The sequence below is a fragment of the Botrytis byssoidea genome (assembly GCF_014898295.1).
Source record: "Botrytis byssoidea strain MUCL 94 chromosome Unknown BBYS_041, whole genome shotgun sequence".
In the NCBI taxonomy this organism is placed as follows: Eukaryota; Fungi; Ascomycota; class Leotiomycetes; order Helotiales; family Sclerotiniaceae; genus Botrytis; species Botrytis byssoidea.
The window spans coordinates 87,984-107,030 of NW_024065882.1; the positions used below are offsets into that span (position 1 = coordinate 87,984).

The 19,047-nt window shown below is 43.2% G+C and overlaps 2 protein-coding genes across 2 annotated transcripts; one reads left to right on the forward strand and one right to left on the reverse strand.

Annotated features, from left to right (window-relative positions):
* Window positions 1-5,491: 5,491 nt before the first annotated feature.
* On the reverse strand, window positions 5,492-6,147 carry EAE97_011757 (uncharacterized protein; the record flags this gene model as incomplete). Its single annotated transcript, XM_038882272.1, has 2 exons — window positions 5,492-5,851; window positions 5,950-6,147. 2 exons carry the CDS (start codon window positions 6,145-6,147, stop codon window positions 5,840-5,842), a joined length of 210 nt encoding a protein of 69 aa, XP_038726882.1. The 3' UTR covers window positions 5,492-5,839.
* Window positions 6,148-10,694: 4,547 nt separating this feature from the next.
* On the forward strand, window positions 10,695-17,117 carry EAE97_011758 (uncharacterized protein). Its single transcript, XM_038882273.1, has 4 exons — window positions 10,695-12,628; window positions 12,791-14,297; window positions 14,345-14,477; window positions 14,532-17,117. The coding sequence occupies exons 2-4, from the start codon at window positions 13,859-13,861 to the stop codon at window positions 15,898-15,900; spliced, it is 1,941 nt and encodes a 646-aa protein (XP_038726883.1). The 5' UTR covers window positions 10,695-12,628; window positions 12,791-13,858; the 3' UTR covers window positions 15,901-17,117.
* Window positions 17,118-19,047: the final 1,930 nt, after the last annotated feature.

Sequence of the window (19,047 nt, forward strand, 5' to 3'; positions counted from 1 at the left end):
CTACAGTAACTTCGAAGTTTCGAAAGGGATACGGGATGATTGATGGGTGATCACATCATGTTTTGAAAAATGAATAAAAAATTATTAGTTGATGTGTATGATGTCCATCAAAATTCAAGGTTGAGCGAGAATCAGTCATACCTTAGGAAGAAACATCCCCGATTATGCATTTCAATCCAATGATTCCTTCAAAATTTCAATATCATCCGATACCTCTGGATTCTCCCCCTCTTCATCTCGAAATCCTTGGTAGAGCAAGGCAAAAGAGCTTCCGAAATTCCTTCAAATGGAATTGCCAATCCGTTACTAAATTGAATTCAACTTTGACGTCTCTCTCATTTGGTTCTTACTTTGCCACTTCCTTCGCCCTTCCAAATCTTTTCATGAAAAACATATCTTGGTTACATGAAGGAGGCACTGGGATAAGGAGGGCATAGCATAGGATATGCAAGCAGCAAGTACCCGTTCGCCTCGCCTCGCCTCGCCTCGCAGAACAGCAGCCGGCTTGATGCACGATCGTTACAGTACAGTGCCTACTGTACTCTCCATGTAATTTGAAAGCTGCAACTATGTCGTGCGTCTTTTTATTCACTCCTCAGATGGATGGCTGGTGCGTCCTTCAGAAAAAGCCGAAATACGAAAAGTATCCAATCGTGCATTTCCCATTCCTGCAAGTTCCTATTTCCATTCAATGCAATCAAGTGAGTGGCGTGCGTAGTCGCTTCCTCACATGCCTTTTCTATCCTGCGTGCCGCGTCTGCTCTTTATTTACATACATGTTTTGTACCTCCATCTTTGAATTTAACAGCCGTTTTCCGGTCATTAGCAAACATCACCTCTATCATCAACACCCTGTTGACTCTTTTTCTACCGGTTGATAGTGTAATCATGTTCTGGATGAGCCGCTATTGGGGTTATACAGAACACTCAGTTCATTTAAAAAATTATGCGCGAGCAATATACATCAATCCTAGAATTGCATCTTTTGGGACACGAGGGTTGTACCAAATTGGGGGTTGAGTCCGAGAGGTCAAAATGTGCACATCTTTCCAACCATGTGAGGGTCACGAGAACATTTACGGATTGACATGGCGAGTCTGGACTGATGTATGTAGGTATGTATGTATGTATGTATGTATGGCGCGGGTTGGTTTGAGGTTTTAGGATCATGACATGGGAACGGATACTCCCGTTTTCGCGGACAATATCTTTCCTTTCACCACTGTAAGATGCAAGTACCACTCCCTTCAACGTCCTTCCCATGTGAAGTTCTTGGTACTTACATATGGAGTATCTCCGAATGGTTTTGTTGGGGTCAGAAGGGTATTACCCTGCGAGGATAAGCACGTACTGGGTCTTGGGGAATTACAATATATTGATACCATATTAAGGCTATAGTTATTTGATTTTGATTATTTTGATCGACTGTGTGTCAGCAGCGTTGGGGCTTGTCTTTTTCTTCTATTTGCAACCGATTCTCGAGCTCAATCTGTGTACTTTCATAACTTTCTGTATAAAATTTCAGATCTCTTTCTCTCGGTCTATAACCCCATGAGACTTTAGTTTCATGGGTATCTAGAAGCTGACATACAATCAAGCGTGGTGCTTCGATAGCCAAAACGTCCCCTCCCAATTCCCGTAAGATTTGGCTGTCTCGTTATTACCGTACTAGAACCATCTCTGGTTGTTGGACTAAAGTAGTGAGATAAGAAAATAATGGCCCTTCCAAGTTTCCAAGTCGCCATGTTTAATGCTTATGATCCGGACAAAAAAATTCGAGCCAGTCGTATTCCGAATTCAAAGCCATCAATTGGATGCCCCAGAGAAAATCCATCAGTCATCGATAACGATAGCACAATGAGAGAAAAAAAAAAGTCGTTTTTCCAAGGTTCGTTGTCGCTAGAGCGAGAACCCCTCATTCGCCCTCTCTAGGTTCTCAACCACAAAAAGGCGGTGTAGAAGACGCTAAGAGACGCCATCCACCTCATTCTGATCGCCAACACAAGAGGAAAGAAAAGAAAAATTAAACGGCCATTTCTCCGTCCCCCGCTAACGTTAGCACTCTTTTGCTTCTGAAAACAAAAAGAATAAATTAATCAATTCTCTTTATGGGTTTTCCACTCCACTAGATCAATAATAACTGGCGATAGTATAGTTCGTTGAATGATCAAATGTTGGATGTGGATTCTTATCATACTGTAGCTATTAATGACTTTTTTATTCAGTACTCAACCATGAACCAACCATACACAATGAGGAATTCCTCGCCTCCCCCCAGGGATGAATTCTGGCGTCTAGGGTTCAAGCTTTGTCCTATGATTCCCATTCTCGCCAAGAATTTATACGCTCAGCGCGGTGCAGCAGCGTAGTGTAGTGCGTAGTCCCATCATCAAGCTAGGCTGTTGATCTCTACCGCATCGACATTATAGTTTCGGCGGGCAAATGTCAATATCGTACGTATGTATATACATACTCCGTCGTGAGAGTCTAAGCTTTTTTGCACGATCCAGTACCTACTCCGTATGCATGCACAACAACTGTACAGTACAGTAAACTGTAAACATGCATCTCCAGAATCCAGATCCAAACATTGAGAAAATCTCGAACTTCATTTAGACTCCCGAAATGCTCAAATCAAGTGGCTTCCCCTCTTTTCGAGACTCACATTTCATTACTCATATCGTGCCATCCCACTTTACTTACTCTCCCAGATCACATCGTTTCTCATTATCATATGAATATGAACAACATCCCAAAACCCCCTCAACGAGTGTCGATCACAACAATTAGAACAAACCTTTCCTCCCCTCTAGACTCGCGGATAGGCTCTCAGGCTACGGAGTATGAAAAATAACTCGCTCTCGTCCTCGCTTTGAACAACGTTACCCCAATCACCATCCACCACGTCGTAGACCGAGCCTTTTTCGCTCTTCTCGCCTTCCATCCATGATCGACCCTAGTCTTTTCTTATTTCCTCCAGACAGAAAAAAAAAACACACAAAGCCCTCCCCCCAAACCACAATAATCCCGCACCAGTCCCAAAGCAGCAGTACTTCCTACTCGGTGACACGCTTTGGGAAAGCCTCGCTTCGGGATTTTCACCATGGGGCTTGCGTTAGCACACCTTTGGGCTTGCTGCTTCTCGATGTTGTGCGTTTCTCGTTACATACAGACCATAATAGTGTAGGATGAATTGATTGGAGACAAGCAGGCCAAGAACTACACAGGACATGGATGCTGGAAATGGTGTAAGACGGACCGTTTTCCGCGTGTGCAGAAAAGTGAAAAAGGGGACTAGCCTTATGGAGTGTGGTTGTGGGAGGAGAGGATAAGGTAGGTACGTATGTACTATGAATAAGGATTTTTCTCAGTTTTACGTGATGGGGTAAGAGAAATTGTTCCTTGTTTACTGGGCTTTTGTGTTCACGGGCGAAGATTGGAAATGATTCGAAGTCGTGAACTAATTAAATCACGAAGAAGGACTCACAAACAGAGACATACCAGATATTGCTCGATGACGCCCGTCGCGATAAGCATCCAACGAGCAGTATTAAGTTTCCCCTCCTTCCTCCGTTCATCTCATCTAACAAGGATAGCCATACTAGCATACTGCGCACAAAAACTCTGCAGGGTCTGATGCCGAAATTTTCTGGTGGCCCTTGCCTTCATAACACTTGCATTCTGCATGCGCAGCGGCTGCTCACAGGCTGCTGCACGGAGACTGGGGGAAGAAAAAAAGGTAAAACGGAGCCAATTGGATGCGGAGCAAGATGGCTGGGATCGTGTTCGCGAGAGGCGGTGAAAAGAAGTTCATGGGTATACGTGGGTCACGTATTGCCAATGGATTCTGGATAGTCTATACAAAGAATTGAAGGTGTAAGACAACGTGACTCGTGAGTTTTACACTGATACCAGTATGGATCGGAATCCAGAATCCAGAATCCAGAATCCAGAAATTGATCTTTCGGATTCATATCGGTTTGGCGCCATTGAGTTTTCACATGCGGACCGAATGATCCATCCCAATTGAGTAATTTTTGAAGGTGCAATTTGGAGCCCTGCTCCTCTTCTCATACTATTTTCTTCCTCCCCATCAGCATACAATTTCCAGTTCATTGTACAACATAAAATCACATCATAGCATGGCATACAATAGCTGTCTCGGAGAGCCGCATTGTTCCATTAACCAGCAGACGTAACCGACTGTTGTAGAACTGCTCTTACAGAAATGAAAAGATCTCCATCATCTGCCTCCGCAAATCGGCGGGTTCATGGATTTGCGATATGTACATACATACAGAGTACATGAAGATAAATCTTCAGAGATAAATAGATCGACATCATTTTACGCAAGAAGTGCCCAAAAAAGATCAAGCTGTCAGTAATTAATCAAACCTTAAGAATCAAGATCTAGATATCGATACGCATGTATGCGTGATGACGCAAGTGAGCTGGGAAGCTTCGTTTGGTCTCGTCTCAAAGAGTCGAAAGCACATGATGAGTTTCTCCAAACAATTGATGAATGAAACCCATTATGAGTAAAAACCCATGACTATAGATGCAAAAAGTTCTAGTAACGGTATCATATGCTGTGCACTATTTTCGCGACACCGTTCCTTGCGTCGGGGTCGCGGAAGGCTGGCTGGCTGACTGACTGGCTGGCCTCCCAACTTCGAGATCTCACCATTTCCTTCTCACCGTGTGAAAATGTGATACAAAATTGATTTCGCATCTCTCCGATGACCCTTCGAAATTCGAGGCGGATTGACAAGATGAAAATGTTGGCTGGGAGGAAGCATGGCTAACTTCGAGACTGACAAGGTGCTCGTTCCACCAGTCTCCTTCGTCCACGATTGTATTATCGAGATGAAGTGTGACGAGGTTCCTGGGTCACGACTCACGAGCTCGAAAACCCTAGGTGTCATCTTGAGCTTTGAGACAGCATCCCCACCCTTTGAATATTCATCCAACAGTATGTTTCCTTGGGGCTTCGATTCAAATCAGCGCGTGGGTTGCCGATTCGTTCCCGATATTAAAATGATAACATTTTCATCATGATGTCTGTTGTCTGGAGATGGAATGCATTCAATTTTGGATAGACAATTAATATGAAAGGGATCTAGAATCTCACCTGCAACCCTGACTCGCGCATGTCGGTACATGGATTGTTGGTTGTAACTTGTAAGCAAACAAAATGCAATCTGGAAGTAAGCCGTGCCAGAGGTTCCATTGCTAATGCGAATCAATGTAGTTATGTATGTATGATTTTGTTTGAAGCATGCAGCTTTACCATCACCCATCTTTCGGATTATCTGTTGGGGAAAGAATATTCCAATGCATACACTGGCATGGCAGCTTGAGCCTCTTCCAATTGCTACGTTCATTGTGACCAAGCGCAACTTCTCACGGGAGAAGCAAAGAAGAAGGGAGTTCCCTTTCACATCGGAAGGAACCCTGCGTTCAACATGCTTGCTCTGAAGCCTGTCATTGTAGCATATGTATACTAGTAAGGATGGAACGGGGCAGCATCTTCATTATCGCAAAGACCACTCGTTTTTGAATGACACCGATGACCGTTTAATTCGGCCATTGTTCCGGCTTCAGTTGTAATTCACCAACCTTGTTGTTGACCATGAAACCTTGCTCTTGAGTCTTGGAAGATGACAAGATCAAGGACATTGAATTGCCCATTTGGGTGCACGCTGTGTTACATTACTAATGGGGAAACCGGATGGCATCCCCATCCTTGCAGAGACAGGTTAATAAATAGGTAATATCGCCGTCAATTTAATGTAGCCTGTCGGTATCGTTGAAGAATAGATAGAGTATGATCATACCATCATGTTGTTGTCTATGTGAAATTAGTAAATGATTCGAACGACTACGTTACTCGGTACTGGTGGACGGGTTACAACCCGGTTTATAGAGTTCACAGATAGAGTAACTTACGGCTGTTCCCAAGATCCTTGGCGTCGAGACCTTCCCTCTCAACAAGTTGACAACAGTAATTGATACATCTAATTCAGGATAGAGAAAAAAAGCTGGTGGTGGTAAAGTGGCGGGAAAAAGAGCCGAAGGCGTGATATGTGGATGTTGCAAAAGTGGCAGGAGGAAAGTTACAATTGACGCTGCTTTAAACCTCAACATACTTGTTGTCAAATACTTTACTGGCTTGATAAAACGGCTCCCTTCATCTAGACTTCCATAATGCCTCAACAAATCCGTTTGGTTAATCTTCTTTTCAAGGAGAGGATTAATTTGCGGTTGGTGGTTTCATAGATTGTCGTTGAGTTACTACATTGATAATTAATCAATATCACTCTCCAAGTATGAGACTATCCATCACCTCAATAATCAATAATTACCACCTTGTTATCGCATTAGGGATGCAACTCCTCTTTTCCCCTCTTCATCTATTGACAATTGAAACGCCCCACCGTCTACCCGGTTGAGAACCTTAAGAACCTTGAGGATATACTATGATGTTTAAGCCGCTTTGAAAGAAGGATGCTACTTCGTGCAAGCCGCAATCGTTACGAAAATGTTGTCCGGGAGCCGAGGCTGATATCGAAATTCTCCCCGTACTTCCTTTTCCACTAAATCTCTTGGTCTCCCTTCTATTAAAGGAAACTAGGGGATGAATATATCCCATGAGTCGTAAAAACGAATTCCCGTGGCGTAACGCACTAGATATCATTACAGCTAAGGTCAAGCTGAAGCTAGCTATTTTGGTGATCCCAACCAAATCCAAGGCTCGCTCCGATCAGTCCGTGAATTATCGGACATTCTCGTTAGGGATGAGTGAGCAAGCATGAAGGGCTAGGTGATTAACGCATATGGAACCAATAGACGCATTGCATTATCTACGAGATATGTATAGGGAAGACGGAACATTGTTAACGGAGTATACCACCGTGTAGTTTAGACAGTATCAAAGAGCTCAATAGGAATAATGACACTCAGATACTGTATGATCAAGGACTTGTAGGAGAATAGAATATGATGAAGAGGCTTGAAAAAGTCCGAGAACTAGTGGATCATAAAAGTAGAATGTAGTGCTCATGAGGCGTTCGAAGCTAGATATGCGATCGCGCTGGTGGCAGATCTGGCAATGTCGTGATAAGGAACGGAAGATTCTCATATTTTATGCAAAGAAGACGGCGGTTGGAACTGGTTCAGCGGCTCGTGTACGTGCTCGGTAGATACGATACGGAGGTTGGAACTTAGAGTAGATACTACTAGGTAGGTAGGTAGATAAAATTAGTATTGTACGGATTATGGGTACATAGAGTATCAATGCTGGGTCTCATCAGATACTAATACTAAAAAGGTCACGGGGTTACGTTACATAATTTCAATCTTCCTACCTGGGTAGTATTTGTCAATGCCATGCCATGCGATGCCGGCAATACCATTGATCTCCCATCTGTGCATATGTGCCACTGTGTGGTGGTCCTCGATGGGGTGTTGTTGTGCACTGCTGGTGACTGGTGTTGCCTTCATATCCACGAGAGATTTTTTGATCCAAGCTCAAGCTCCAACTTCCAAGCAAGCTTGAAAGCTCCAGCTATTCTGCCTCCAAGGATAAACCGTAGTAATAAAAAAAGGGGGACGGGATCAAAGAGAAACGATATGCAAAAGCAGGAGATCCCGTCGTGCAGGCGGAACAAGCTTGTAGAGTGCATCGCAGTAACCTACCGAACCCTTTCCCTTCCATCACAGCGATCAAGCTTGAAAGAATCAAGCCCGGCCACCGCACAGGACACAAGTCGGACAATTGGATGAGCATGAAGCATGAGCCATTTGTGAAGTATAAGCATGATGAGCATGAGCACCAGCATGAGCATGAGCATCAGCATAAAATTTCCGATAGGACTTTTTCATCACTTTACTCACTCCGTACATCTCGCTCCCGGAAATGTGCAGAACGCAGAATCTGTGCAGAATTGGGGCACGGTGCTTTGGTTCTGAATGAAAAAGTCTGGAGTGCATTTCGGCCCCTCCCATAATGAAATAGTTGCCAGGGCTCAGCTCAATTTTAACTTTTCTTGCGCGGCAGCAAGGTGTAGATAGTAGGTGGTAAGTAAGTACAGTGTAGTGTGTGGTGTATTATGTGGTTAGATGTTGGATGTTGGATGTTGGATGTTGAGGGTTGGGAGTTGGGAGTTGGGGGTTGGGGGTTGTTTGAGAAAGGGCAATGGCAATATACAATAAGTAAGCAGGATGTCTTCATTTAGCTACGGAAGGAGACGTCTACGCCGCCGCTGCCAGGAGGGAAAACGTCGCAGCAGGTAATGCGATGCAGGCTTGATCGGTAAAGCAAGGTTCAAATGCAAAGAAGATTGCTTGGAGTGAGCTTGGATGGCTGTTGAAGAAAGTTAATTCCCTGGTCAAAATTGAATACGGTATGGGTATGTGAGATAGATCCATTCGTCAAGCAAGATCATCCATCATAATCCGGATGTAGGAATAGACAGAAGAGCGAGAACGGGCTCGCCACTTTCTCAATCATCCATGTACCGGTATTAATCTGATTTGATTTGATTTCATTTTGGTTCATAATATGCCCCACCAGTAAATACTCGCATCAGATCATCATCACCTTCATCATCACTATCCCATCGCTGTTCCGTCTTTTCTTGGGTTCGAGCGGCTTATCATTGTCCTGGCCACTTTTTTTCATCTTCTTTTTTCGTTTTGAAAGGTTTCGTCTGGGATATGGAAGAAGAGATCAGCTACCGTAGAAGGCGAAGATCCGAAGGTATCCTATGTCTATGCACCTAGTATGCTTAAAGCAGCCTTTCTTCACATCCACATTCGAACATCTCTTCTATGCAATTCATTACTGTGTCAGTGTGGGTAAGGCAGGTAGGTAGGTAAGCATCGATATTTCATATTCCGATCCACGGGCAGAGGGCAGTTCACGTTCACATTCATTCACATTCACATCCACCAGGAGAATAGACTTGAACACCATCACTGCCCCTTCACGGTGTAAAGGTAAAACAATCATAATGACAACGACAACGACAACACCACACCACACTACACACACCACACCACACCACACCATCTTCTCAACAGAAGCATCGGAAGGGGAAGGTAAAAATAACTTATTCTCTCCCTCTCCCTCTCCCTCTTCGTCTCTCCCCCGTGTTCTCGTCCTCGTCCTCCCTCACATTCATTTCATCCAGTAGTTAATTGATCCCCATTGATAATTTGGAACCGGAACCGGAACGACTGCTATCAATATCACCCAATCATTACTGGGCCGTCAGCGATCATATATTAAAAACCCTCGTTTCAATTCATACTTGTTTTTTTTTCTCTCTCTCTCAATTGATTGAGAATCAGCCAGCCTTTCCAGAATCCTTGTATTTTATTAGTATCCATTGTTTTCAAGCGGCCAGAACTCAAGGGCCACCACGGTCACGGCCACTCTGCGACTCTGCCACTTTTGATGGATGGATTGGCCCCATACTGCCACCTCGCACTTTTTGTGTTTATCATTTTCTCTTGTCAAGTCCGTGATGGATTTAGTCCTCGATAGGTAAAAGGCACGATGTACTCCGTCCGTAGAGCAGACGAAGGTAGGGATTAAGAGGTATCACGTTCACATTTTCGAGATACCCCACGATACAAGTAGAATACAACCAACGCAGCAAAATATAGTGAAAAGTACAACAACACCAAGCACGACGGGTAACCATGATTAATGTACCTAGGGATGGAAGAAAGATATGTTGATGGTACTGAATCGGTATTTTTGGGTGTCATACGTATGCAGGTTTGAGACGTAATAATGAGAATAAGAATGAGCATTCGTATTGTAGCATGTTTTGTATTCATAATTTCATAATCCTCAACTATCTACGAGTATCTACAAAGGAGATTCACGATTGTATCGTCCCTCGCCCCTAGGTAGGTACTGGTCTAGTATGTCTAGTATGTCTAATATGTTTAGTATGTATCATTGAACCATTTGCTGGCTTGTCACTCAGTCAACTCCCTCACCTGTTACTTTACTTCTCTCTCGTTTCCTTCCTCCCTCTTCTCCTTCTTCTCATTCGGTCAGACCAATCCTCGCACCCTTCGTTTAGAGTAACAACCATTGTGCTGTCCAACCACCCCAGTTTTTGTACCAGGTTTAAAGAATTGGCGCGACTTACTAGGGGATGGATGGATGCGACCGAAAGAAAAAAAAAAGCTTTGATCTTTCGCAGGAGCGACGCAGCCCATTAGATAGATGATAGATCTTCTAGGTGCGACTAGGGAGACAACTACTACCCAACTAAGAAACTCTAATGCTCACGCTATTTTAGCGACATGGCAGAAAACGAGAAATGATTTTTATTTTTATCTTATTTTATTTTATTTTATTTTATTTCATCTATAATTTATTATAAATGTTTGACAAGGGAGGCTGGCAAGGTAAGGCAAGGTTGTAGTTATCGCCTCTTGGATCCTCGAGTGAAGCTTGACTAGGATATGAGATGGCAAAGAGGAGAAGAGAGTCGTGAAGTGAAGGGAAGGGAAAGAAATGGAAAGAAAAATGATATCTCTTATGCAAAGGTTAAACTAAAAGTGGAAACTTTATCATGATGATATGGAGATGGTAGTGAAGTATGCTATGATATGATATGATATGATGGAAGGAGCCGTGAGAATCAGAATTAGAATGGGAATGAGAATCAGAATTGGAATTGGAATTGGAATTGGAATTGGAATTGGAAGTAGAAGTAGAAGTGGATGAGAGTCAAATTGTCCTTCATTCCTATAGACCAGAATAATAACCCACTGAGATCATACCATACCATACATATCATGTCATGTCATATCATTCATGAATCCAAGACTTCAAATAAGCATCATTGAACAAGCGTCGTCTGTGAATTGTACATATTCATATTGGACTGGAATGAATCTCAAACTTCACTTCACTTCATTCTCTATCAGACCATCACATCAAGCAAAATTAAACTTCACTCTAGCTCATTCTCATTCTCATTCTCCTTCTCATTCGGTTCTTCCGACGTCCGTATAGAAAAGTCCTATTTTAGCGCAAGATATTTGGGCGCTGTGGTGTTCACATATTCACACTCACACTCACACTCACACTCTCACTCTCACTCTCACACGTCCACGCACCCTTAGCTTCATTCCGGGATCGCTACGGCCTCAAACATCCACTTTAGAAAGTACCCAGTCCAGATCCAAAGTTTCCACCAAAGCAAAGGGCAGAAAGATACTGAGAGACTGAGACGTGGAAAGAGAGGGAGAAGAAGCAGAAGAGAAAGAGGGAAAAAAGGACAGTATTGTATCAGCCAATTGAATTAAGAAGACGAAGAGGAAGAGAGGGAGAAAAGATCTAAGAAAAAAGGGAAACCTCAAAAGAGAGAAAGGGAAGAATCAACAACTCCAACCTTCACTCCACAAATCAAGAGAACAGAAACAAGACAAGTTGAAGACTTTCTCCACAGTGGTATCATTATCATTATCATTCATTATCTTACCCTCAGGTCCACCAAGAAATCGAACACTTTATTACTCCGTTGTGTACGCCGTGTTTTCTTTTCATAACCCTTCATAACGATTCCACCCGCACGCTTCCACTCTTCCTTACCGTACGACACACCAAAACAGTGCATCTCCTACAAGGAAGGACCAGCTAGACCAAGGCAAAGAAGGGAAAATAGAAGAAGAGAGAGACATAGGCAACACGCAGAACAAGAGAACAAGAAGAACATTCATTGAACATTGTTCTTGGCTTGAATGTCTCTACTCTTTTATTGACTATCTATCAACATTGAAGATTATCTATTTACATTATCCTCCTCCTCCTCCTCCTCCTCCTCCTCTTCAATCATCTATCCATCTATTCATCTATTCATCTATTCACCTATTCATCTATTTATTTATCTATCATCTACCTATCTACCTCCCCCCATCAACGACTAATTAGATAAACTATCCTTCTGTATCTTTGGTTGTTTTATCTAAATTTGATTACTCTCACCACGATATTTATTATTATTATTATTATTATTATTATTTTTTATTATTATTTTTATTATTTTATTATTATTATTTATTTATTCATATTCATAAGCTAGCTTTCCCCTTCCCTCCCCCATCTAGCTTCACTTATTACTTCATTCTACTTATTACACATACACTTAAATTTAACTACTCTCCTCTATTTCTCCTCTACTCCACTCTACTCACCCACTTCGATTACGACCTTACTAACCTTACTACCTCAAAACACTCAACCCATACCTTGACCACTTGGACACACCTTACCTCATCCATTCAATCTATTTTTCTACGGCCACGGCTATAGCTACTCTCACCAACCCATACACTCTCGTTAAGACTATCCTGTTCAACCAATACCCTTAAACTTTCCACAAACCCACCTCCACCACTCACTCTCACACATCACCACCGCCCAACCTCCTCCCTCGTTTCTATTCTTCTCTTCCTCCGCGCCTTTTTTTTTTTAAAGCTCTCCAATCCACTCTCTCATCCTCCCTTTTCCGACCTCCCCCATTTCTTATACCTCATAGAGGTGCATGGAAAACGAAAAGCCAAAAAAAGGAAAACCCTAGAAAACTTCAAACAAAAGGTATGTACCTCATTGTTCCAATGCTCAATCTTCAATGTTCAGTGCTTCCCGCTTCTCTCCATCCACCGCGTCCCTCCACCTCCCCCCATTCACCCATCGTGTAGATTTGCGCATCGTTTCTCATAGCAATTGCTGCAGCGCTGACTGGTGTACCTGCGTTAGAGTTGGCAAATATCCTCAATTCTTTTGACCGACATACATCCTATCCACAAGTACACATCACGCCTCTTGCAAAGTAAAACTCCTCCACTGCACTTCAGATCTTCTCTATTCCACGAAATCTTCTACGACCTTCACGATTTTTTTTACGTTCGCATCCTCGAATCTAAGCACGGATCAGATTCCTTCCAAAGAAGCGACAAGCACCAGCATACATACCTGCAGGTTCGCGTAACTGCCAACGATCCTGTCGTGGAGCTTCAATCGCACCTCAATTGGATCAACAAAGCTTCAAGTCCTCTTGTAACGACTTCTACGAGCCAAACGTCTTCTTTTTCGAGTCTTTTTTGAGGTTTTACAAGATCTTTCTGCTTCTGCACCTTTGGCATATGCATCTTATTTCACGAAAAATAAACGACCTATTACTTTCGCGCTCGTTGTAAAAGCAGTGTTTGTTTTGATTTTTCATATCGACGATAGTCTGTCAATATACCAAAGCATCATTCTTCCATTCTTGGTTCAGCAACTTTCATCTTTCTCCAAAAAATAAAGTTACCCATTTCACCCGCATACACGAATAGACCACAAGTTAAATCTTGTCGTCTAACGTAAAATTTTACCTCTCTTCTCGGAAGACCCTTTATTGAGTCTGCCAGATCATTGTCCGTTCAGGACTTGATCATTCCAACCGAAAAACTGGATCTTCCGTCGATATCGCAAGTGCAAACCCGGGGGCCTTCCGAAGTACCATACTACAACCATCACGCCGCGCAGCGACCACTGTACGTGAATGAAAGGTTGCCCGCTTTGCCTTTGCCACCGCCGCAACAGGCATATTCGTCTGGTACTTCATCTCCCCGGGTTGGTTCACTTAGCTCACTTGGATCTTCCTCAATTTTGAACGGAGGTTCTCATTCATCTTACACCACAGCGAGTTCCTCAAACGGACCCAAAACCCCTTCTCCCACTCAAGCTAGCAGTGGTTTACCTGTTTCTCTCCCTCAAGGATCTTACAGCACACCACCTTCAAACCCAGCATACTCTTACAGCCAAGAGCCATATCAAAACAACATGAATCACGGTCCTCAAGATATGTATTATCCTCCACACATGTCGGCTGGACAACAACCACCACCCCAGACTGCCACATCAGGTGCATTGAGTCAATATCCTCAACATCAGCCACCTCTGCTTCAACCTGGACCTCCACATTATTCACCTGCGCAGCAAGCACCATACGGCCAATACTATGGCAATGGACTTCAATCTCCACAATCGGCTCAAATTCCCGGGTCAATGGGTGGTCAAGGCAACGTTCTACCACTTCCAGCAATGACCACTCAACCTGGTATGCCGAGCCAAGGTTATGGTGGACCACAACAATTTGACCAGACTGGCCAAGTTGCCCCACCAGGAATGAAGCCCAGAGTGACAGCAACCCTTTGGGAAGACGAGGGTAGTTTGTGCTTTCAAGTAGAGGCAAAGGGTGTTTGCGTGGCTAGACGTGAAGGTAAGCTGAGCTCTTTCAATTCAAACAAATTATGCTAACTAGGCAAGATAATCACATGATTAATGGCACGAAATTATTGAATGTTGCAGGTATGACTCGTGGACGACGAGACGGTATCCTGAAAAGTGAAAAAATGAGACACGTTGTGAAAATTGGTCCTATGCATTTAAAGGGTGTTTGGTAAGCAAAATTTGATAGTCTAGGTGCACGTGCATATCTAACCCAAAATACTAGGATTCCTTTTGAGCGTGCATTGGATTTTGCAAATAAGGAAAAGATTACGGAATTATTGTATCCTTTATTTGTTCACAATATTGGCGCTCTTCTCTACCACCCAACGAACCAGACACGAACGAATGCTGTAATGGCAGCCGCAGAACGTCGAAAGAATGAGCAAAACCAAATGCGGAATCCACAAGCACCTGGTTTGCCTTCATTACACCAACATCACCATCACTCAATGGCTAACTCAATTGGCGCTCCCCTTCCAGGTCCACAGCATTCCCTTGCTCCTCATCCAAATGTTGGTCGTCCTGCTCTCGAAAGATCACACACATTCCCCACCCCTCCCACAAGTGCATCTAGTGTAATGGGCAGTATGGATAATTCTAACGGCAATTTCCAGTGGCCTGGGCAATCCATGGGCAATGTGCAAGGTACCAATCCCCTGTCAATTGACACTGGATTAAGTAATGCTCGCTCAATGCCAACAACTCCAGCTACCACCCCTCCCGGAACTGCGGTTCAATCGATGCAACAATATCAACAAACTCAACAACCTTACGACTCGAGACAGATGTACTCCCAAGCACCCCCGCCACAGAATGCTTACGCCCAAGCTCCACCACCTCAACAAAGCATGCCTCAGTACTCGCAACAGCCAAATTCATACATCAAGAATGAAATGGGTCCACCATTGGCGAGAGCACCAGATGCTGAGCCACAACATCATGAACCAAAGGATTCAAATGGAATGATCCATCATCAAGGAAATGGCCAAGTTGAGGAAGAACATGATCAAGATCATGATGGCGGTGAATACACCCATGACAGCCAGGGTAACTACGATTCAAGTCGTCGGCCATACAATTACTCGAATGGCCCAGCCGTGGGATCAATAACAGGTGAACACACCCATTTGTCACCAGAGATGACTGGCTCACCAAATAATCCAGCTTCCGGACGAGCAACTCCTAGAACCGCGTCAGCACCACAAACGTACTACGCTCAACAGCAAGGTGGTTACAGCACACCTCCACGAATTCAACCACCGTCGAGTAATTTGTATAATGTAGTCAGTCAAGAACGTGGTACAGCTAACGGCAGCACAGGTGGTGACGTTTACGCACCACAATCAGATCTTGGAGCTTCAATGTCTAATGGTTATGCCGGTCAGCAAAATATCATGAATGGCGCACCTGGGAGTAACAAGCGCGGCAGAGATGATGATGACGATGGTCGCCCATCCAGTAGAGGTCCAGGAATGGCCGATGCTGATGGTTTGAAGAGACGGAAAACGATCCGGGAGGGTTCAGTTTCTGGACCATCTTACAATCCAGGACTCAACCGAGCTCAATCGACCATTGCTCAAAGACGCCGGTAACTCGAATCGATGATTTTGAACGCACACTTTTGCACTTTCTTCCAGTGATCTGACTTTTCTCATCATGATCCACTGTTTTTTTTTATTCTTGGCTCGCGCCACAAAAGCATTCTCGACAATCACAAGCACACTCTTTGAAAGAAAATTTCTTTTTTATCTTCACGATTGTCTTTGTATTCGCCGAACATAGATTCAGCAAATTATTTGAACCTGGAATGACGACGAGTTTATGACTGAAATTTTTAGATGACCCTAATGCGGATCATCGAAACGGCTTTAACGAATTTACGCTATGCAAACATGGGAGAGGAAATAATCTGTTGAGAAATGATCCCAAAGATATACACATGCAAGCGGGATTTATTTACTTGGGGGTTTTCATTTTACACTCGAGAACAAAAAAACGAAACACGCCTATTAATGACACCCTAGGCGTCGACATGAAATATTTGGGATTTGGGCTTTTTGTGTTTTTCGTTCATGGGAAAGGCTTAAATGATTTGTTTTCGTTCAGACGGACGACCAAAATAATGAATGGGGCCATTTTCTATTCGATATTTACAGCACCGAGGAACCTGTCTCAATATTTTTCTTATGATGTCGGGAAGGATGAATAGAGAAGGAAAACTGGACCACTGAACAGATAATCATTTTGTTTAATGTTTTCAGCTTTTCTTTCCTGGACCGACTTCTGGTTTCTTTGCTTTTTGTTGAGCTCTTCTTGAGCTTAACGTTTACATACATTATCGTTATGATTTATGACCATTTCCTTGCTTATCTTGTTAGTTGTTGCAGTTGTGAGTTTCTTGGGCTTGATGGGGGAGGGAGATGAAATGGATTCTACCATTTGAGGATGGTTATCCCAATGGATGAATGCCATATCAATGGAATGTGTGGAAAAGGTGCAAAGCTTGAATGTTTTGTAACCAATTCTGAACGCAAATGGGTTAACGGTGATCGGGATGAATGGAATGGGAATGGTTGAATGATATGACTTTATGATGAAGATGGATGGATGGATGGTACGAATGATTGGATGGGTTCGGGGGTATTATTGGAATTCAACTGGAACTGAACTGAACAAGATACAAAAATTTAAAAGTTGTTGATGAATTTTTTGGCAAGAGGGATTGGTGATGATGTGTGATGTGATGATATATGAAGCTTTAAATTGATTTTCTCTGGTGTTCGTAACCTATACTCATAAATTTATGTCTGCACATGATAATACTTGACTTTGAAATAAATTGTTAAATGGTTGAGATATATAGATATATGGAGAAATCGAAGACGGGAGGTAAGAGGTGAGAGTGGAAGTAAGAGTGGAGGTGTGAGGTGTGAGGTGCGAGAGTGGCGGGATGGTGAGGATGATGGTGAAGATGGAGGGGAGAGCATAGATAGGCAGGCTAAAGTGTGCGTTCGCCGTTGGGACTTTGTTGAGTAAGGCTAGGGAGATGGGGATGGGGACGGGGAGGGAGGCACAGATAGAGTGTGGAATGTACTATAGTATGTAGAATGTAGGGGTTCGAGATGTGTGATATAAGATGTGTCTTGCGATATAGGGACTGGATGTAGAATGTAGGATGTGGCAGATGCGGATGCGGATGCGGATGGAATAGAAATGAAATGAAATGAAATGCAGAGGAGAGGGGGGATGGGGGAATCAATATAGGAAGACGAGAAATCTAGAATTTTGATGAGAAGAAACGGAGGGAGGTATATTGGTATATAGATGTATTAATGTATTGAGGTATCAAGGTGTCAAGGTGTTAAGGTGTCAAGGTGTCAAGATAGATAAAATGAGAACAGGCAATGTGCAAGATTATTCAGTGGGGATGTGTGTTGGTATGTTGATATATTAGAAGGAGATGGGTGGGTAATTCGCGGATGGAATGAATGGTTTGCAGATGCGGATACAGATGCAGATGGGTTTCCTGGGGTGGAATGGGAGTGGAGTGAAGTGAGATGATGATGATGATGAGGAGGAGGAGTAGATCGAATGGGTGAAGAGGGGTGGAGTAGGGGGGTGGGTGGAGAGAGATCAGTGAACGTAAAATGGTGAATGAATAGTAAATTAAGCATAAATGAATGAATATGTCGATGATAATGAACATCGCGTCCTGCTTACCTCGAATACCTAGGTATCTATGTAAATTTGAGATTCGGTATGATGGTATCAAGGAAGTATACTTTGGATACCTACTGTAGGTAAGCGTAGGCGTAAGCGAAGGAAGGAAGGGAGGAAGGAAGAAGGCATAGAGTTTCTGATAATTACTTGAGTATCCTTATTTATTTTTCTGAAATTTTGGGGTTCGGAGGATTGGGGATGTGGAATGTGTTTTGATTTTTCGAGGAGAGGAGATTGATGGGTTGATCTGGATACCTGGGTACTTGGAGCTTGAACTTGTCTCTCGGAATGCGCCTGGTTCTTCTTTCTTGAGGGTTTGGTAAGTGTATTGTATTGTTTTTGTTATAGTGCAGGGTTTCTGCTTAGTTTCTTCGCAGGTAACTCTGTGGGGGGATTTGATATTTAACATTACATTGGGAGAGTGGAAAGGAGAAGGCAGTAGAATTGTATACTTGAGTATCAGAGGTTTAGTTCGAACTTCTATGCGTGAGAAATTGAGTGGAGAGGGGGATTAGTTGAGAGTTTCCTGATTTTTCCCCCGGCTGGATATATATGGATTAGAGACTAAGAAGTGAGTGAGAATGAGTAGAAACGGAGGTTGGGTTTATGGATTTATTGGTATTTAAGTGGAAGAGGGAAGAGCGTATGCGGTATGAGATACGCTTGAAGACATATGGAATAAAGATACACTCACTGATGGAATCCTCGTCCATTGAGAGGCAAAAGGGGAAACAGGAAGTTTTAAAATCCCATCACTGTTGAAGCTTTTTTCTCTTTCATCTCCTCCCATGGAAGATGTCTGCTCCTTCCCTCTTTCGGGGCTTTTCTTCTATTTTTGTTTGAGCCGCTCTTCGTTCAATTGTACACCATTTAATATCCAGCACCTGGTACCTAACACCTACAACAGCAATCGCAACAACCAACATACAGAAGTGATCTTTCTCATCCAAATTAACCCAACTGTCAGTTTCGATATCGCAACTGACTTCTAGCTGAAAGTATTGAGAGAAAACACGCGC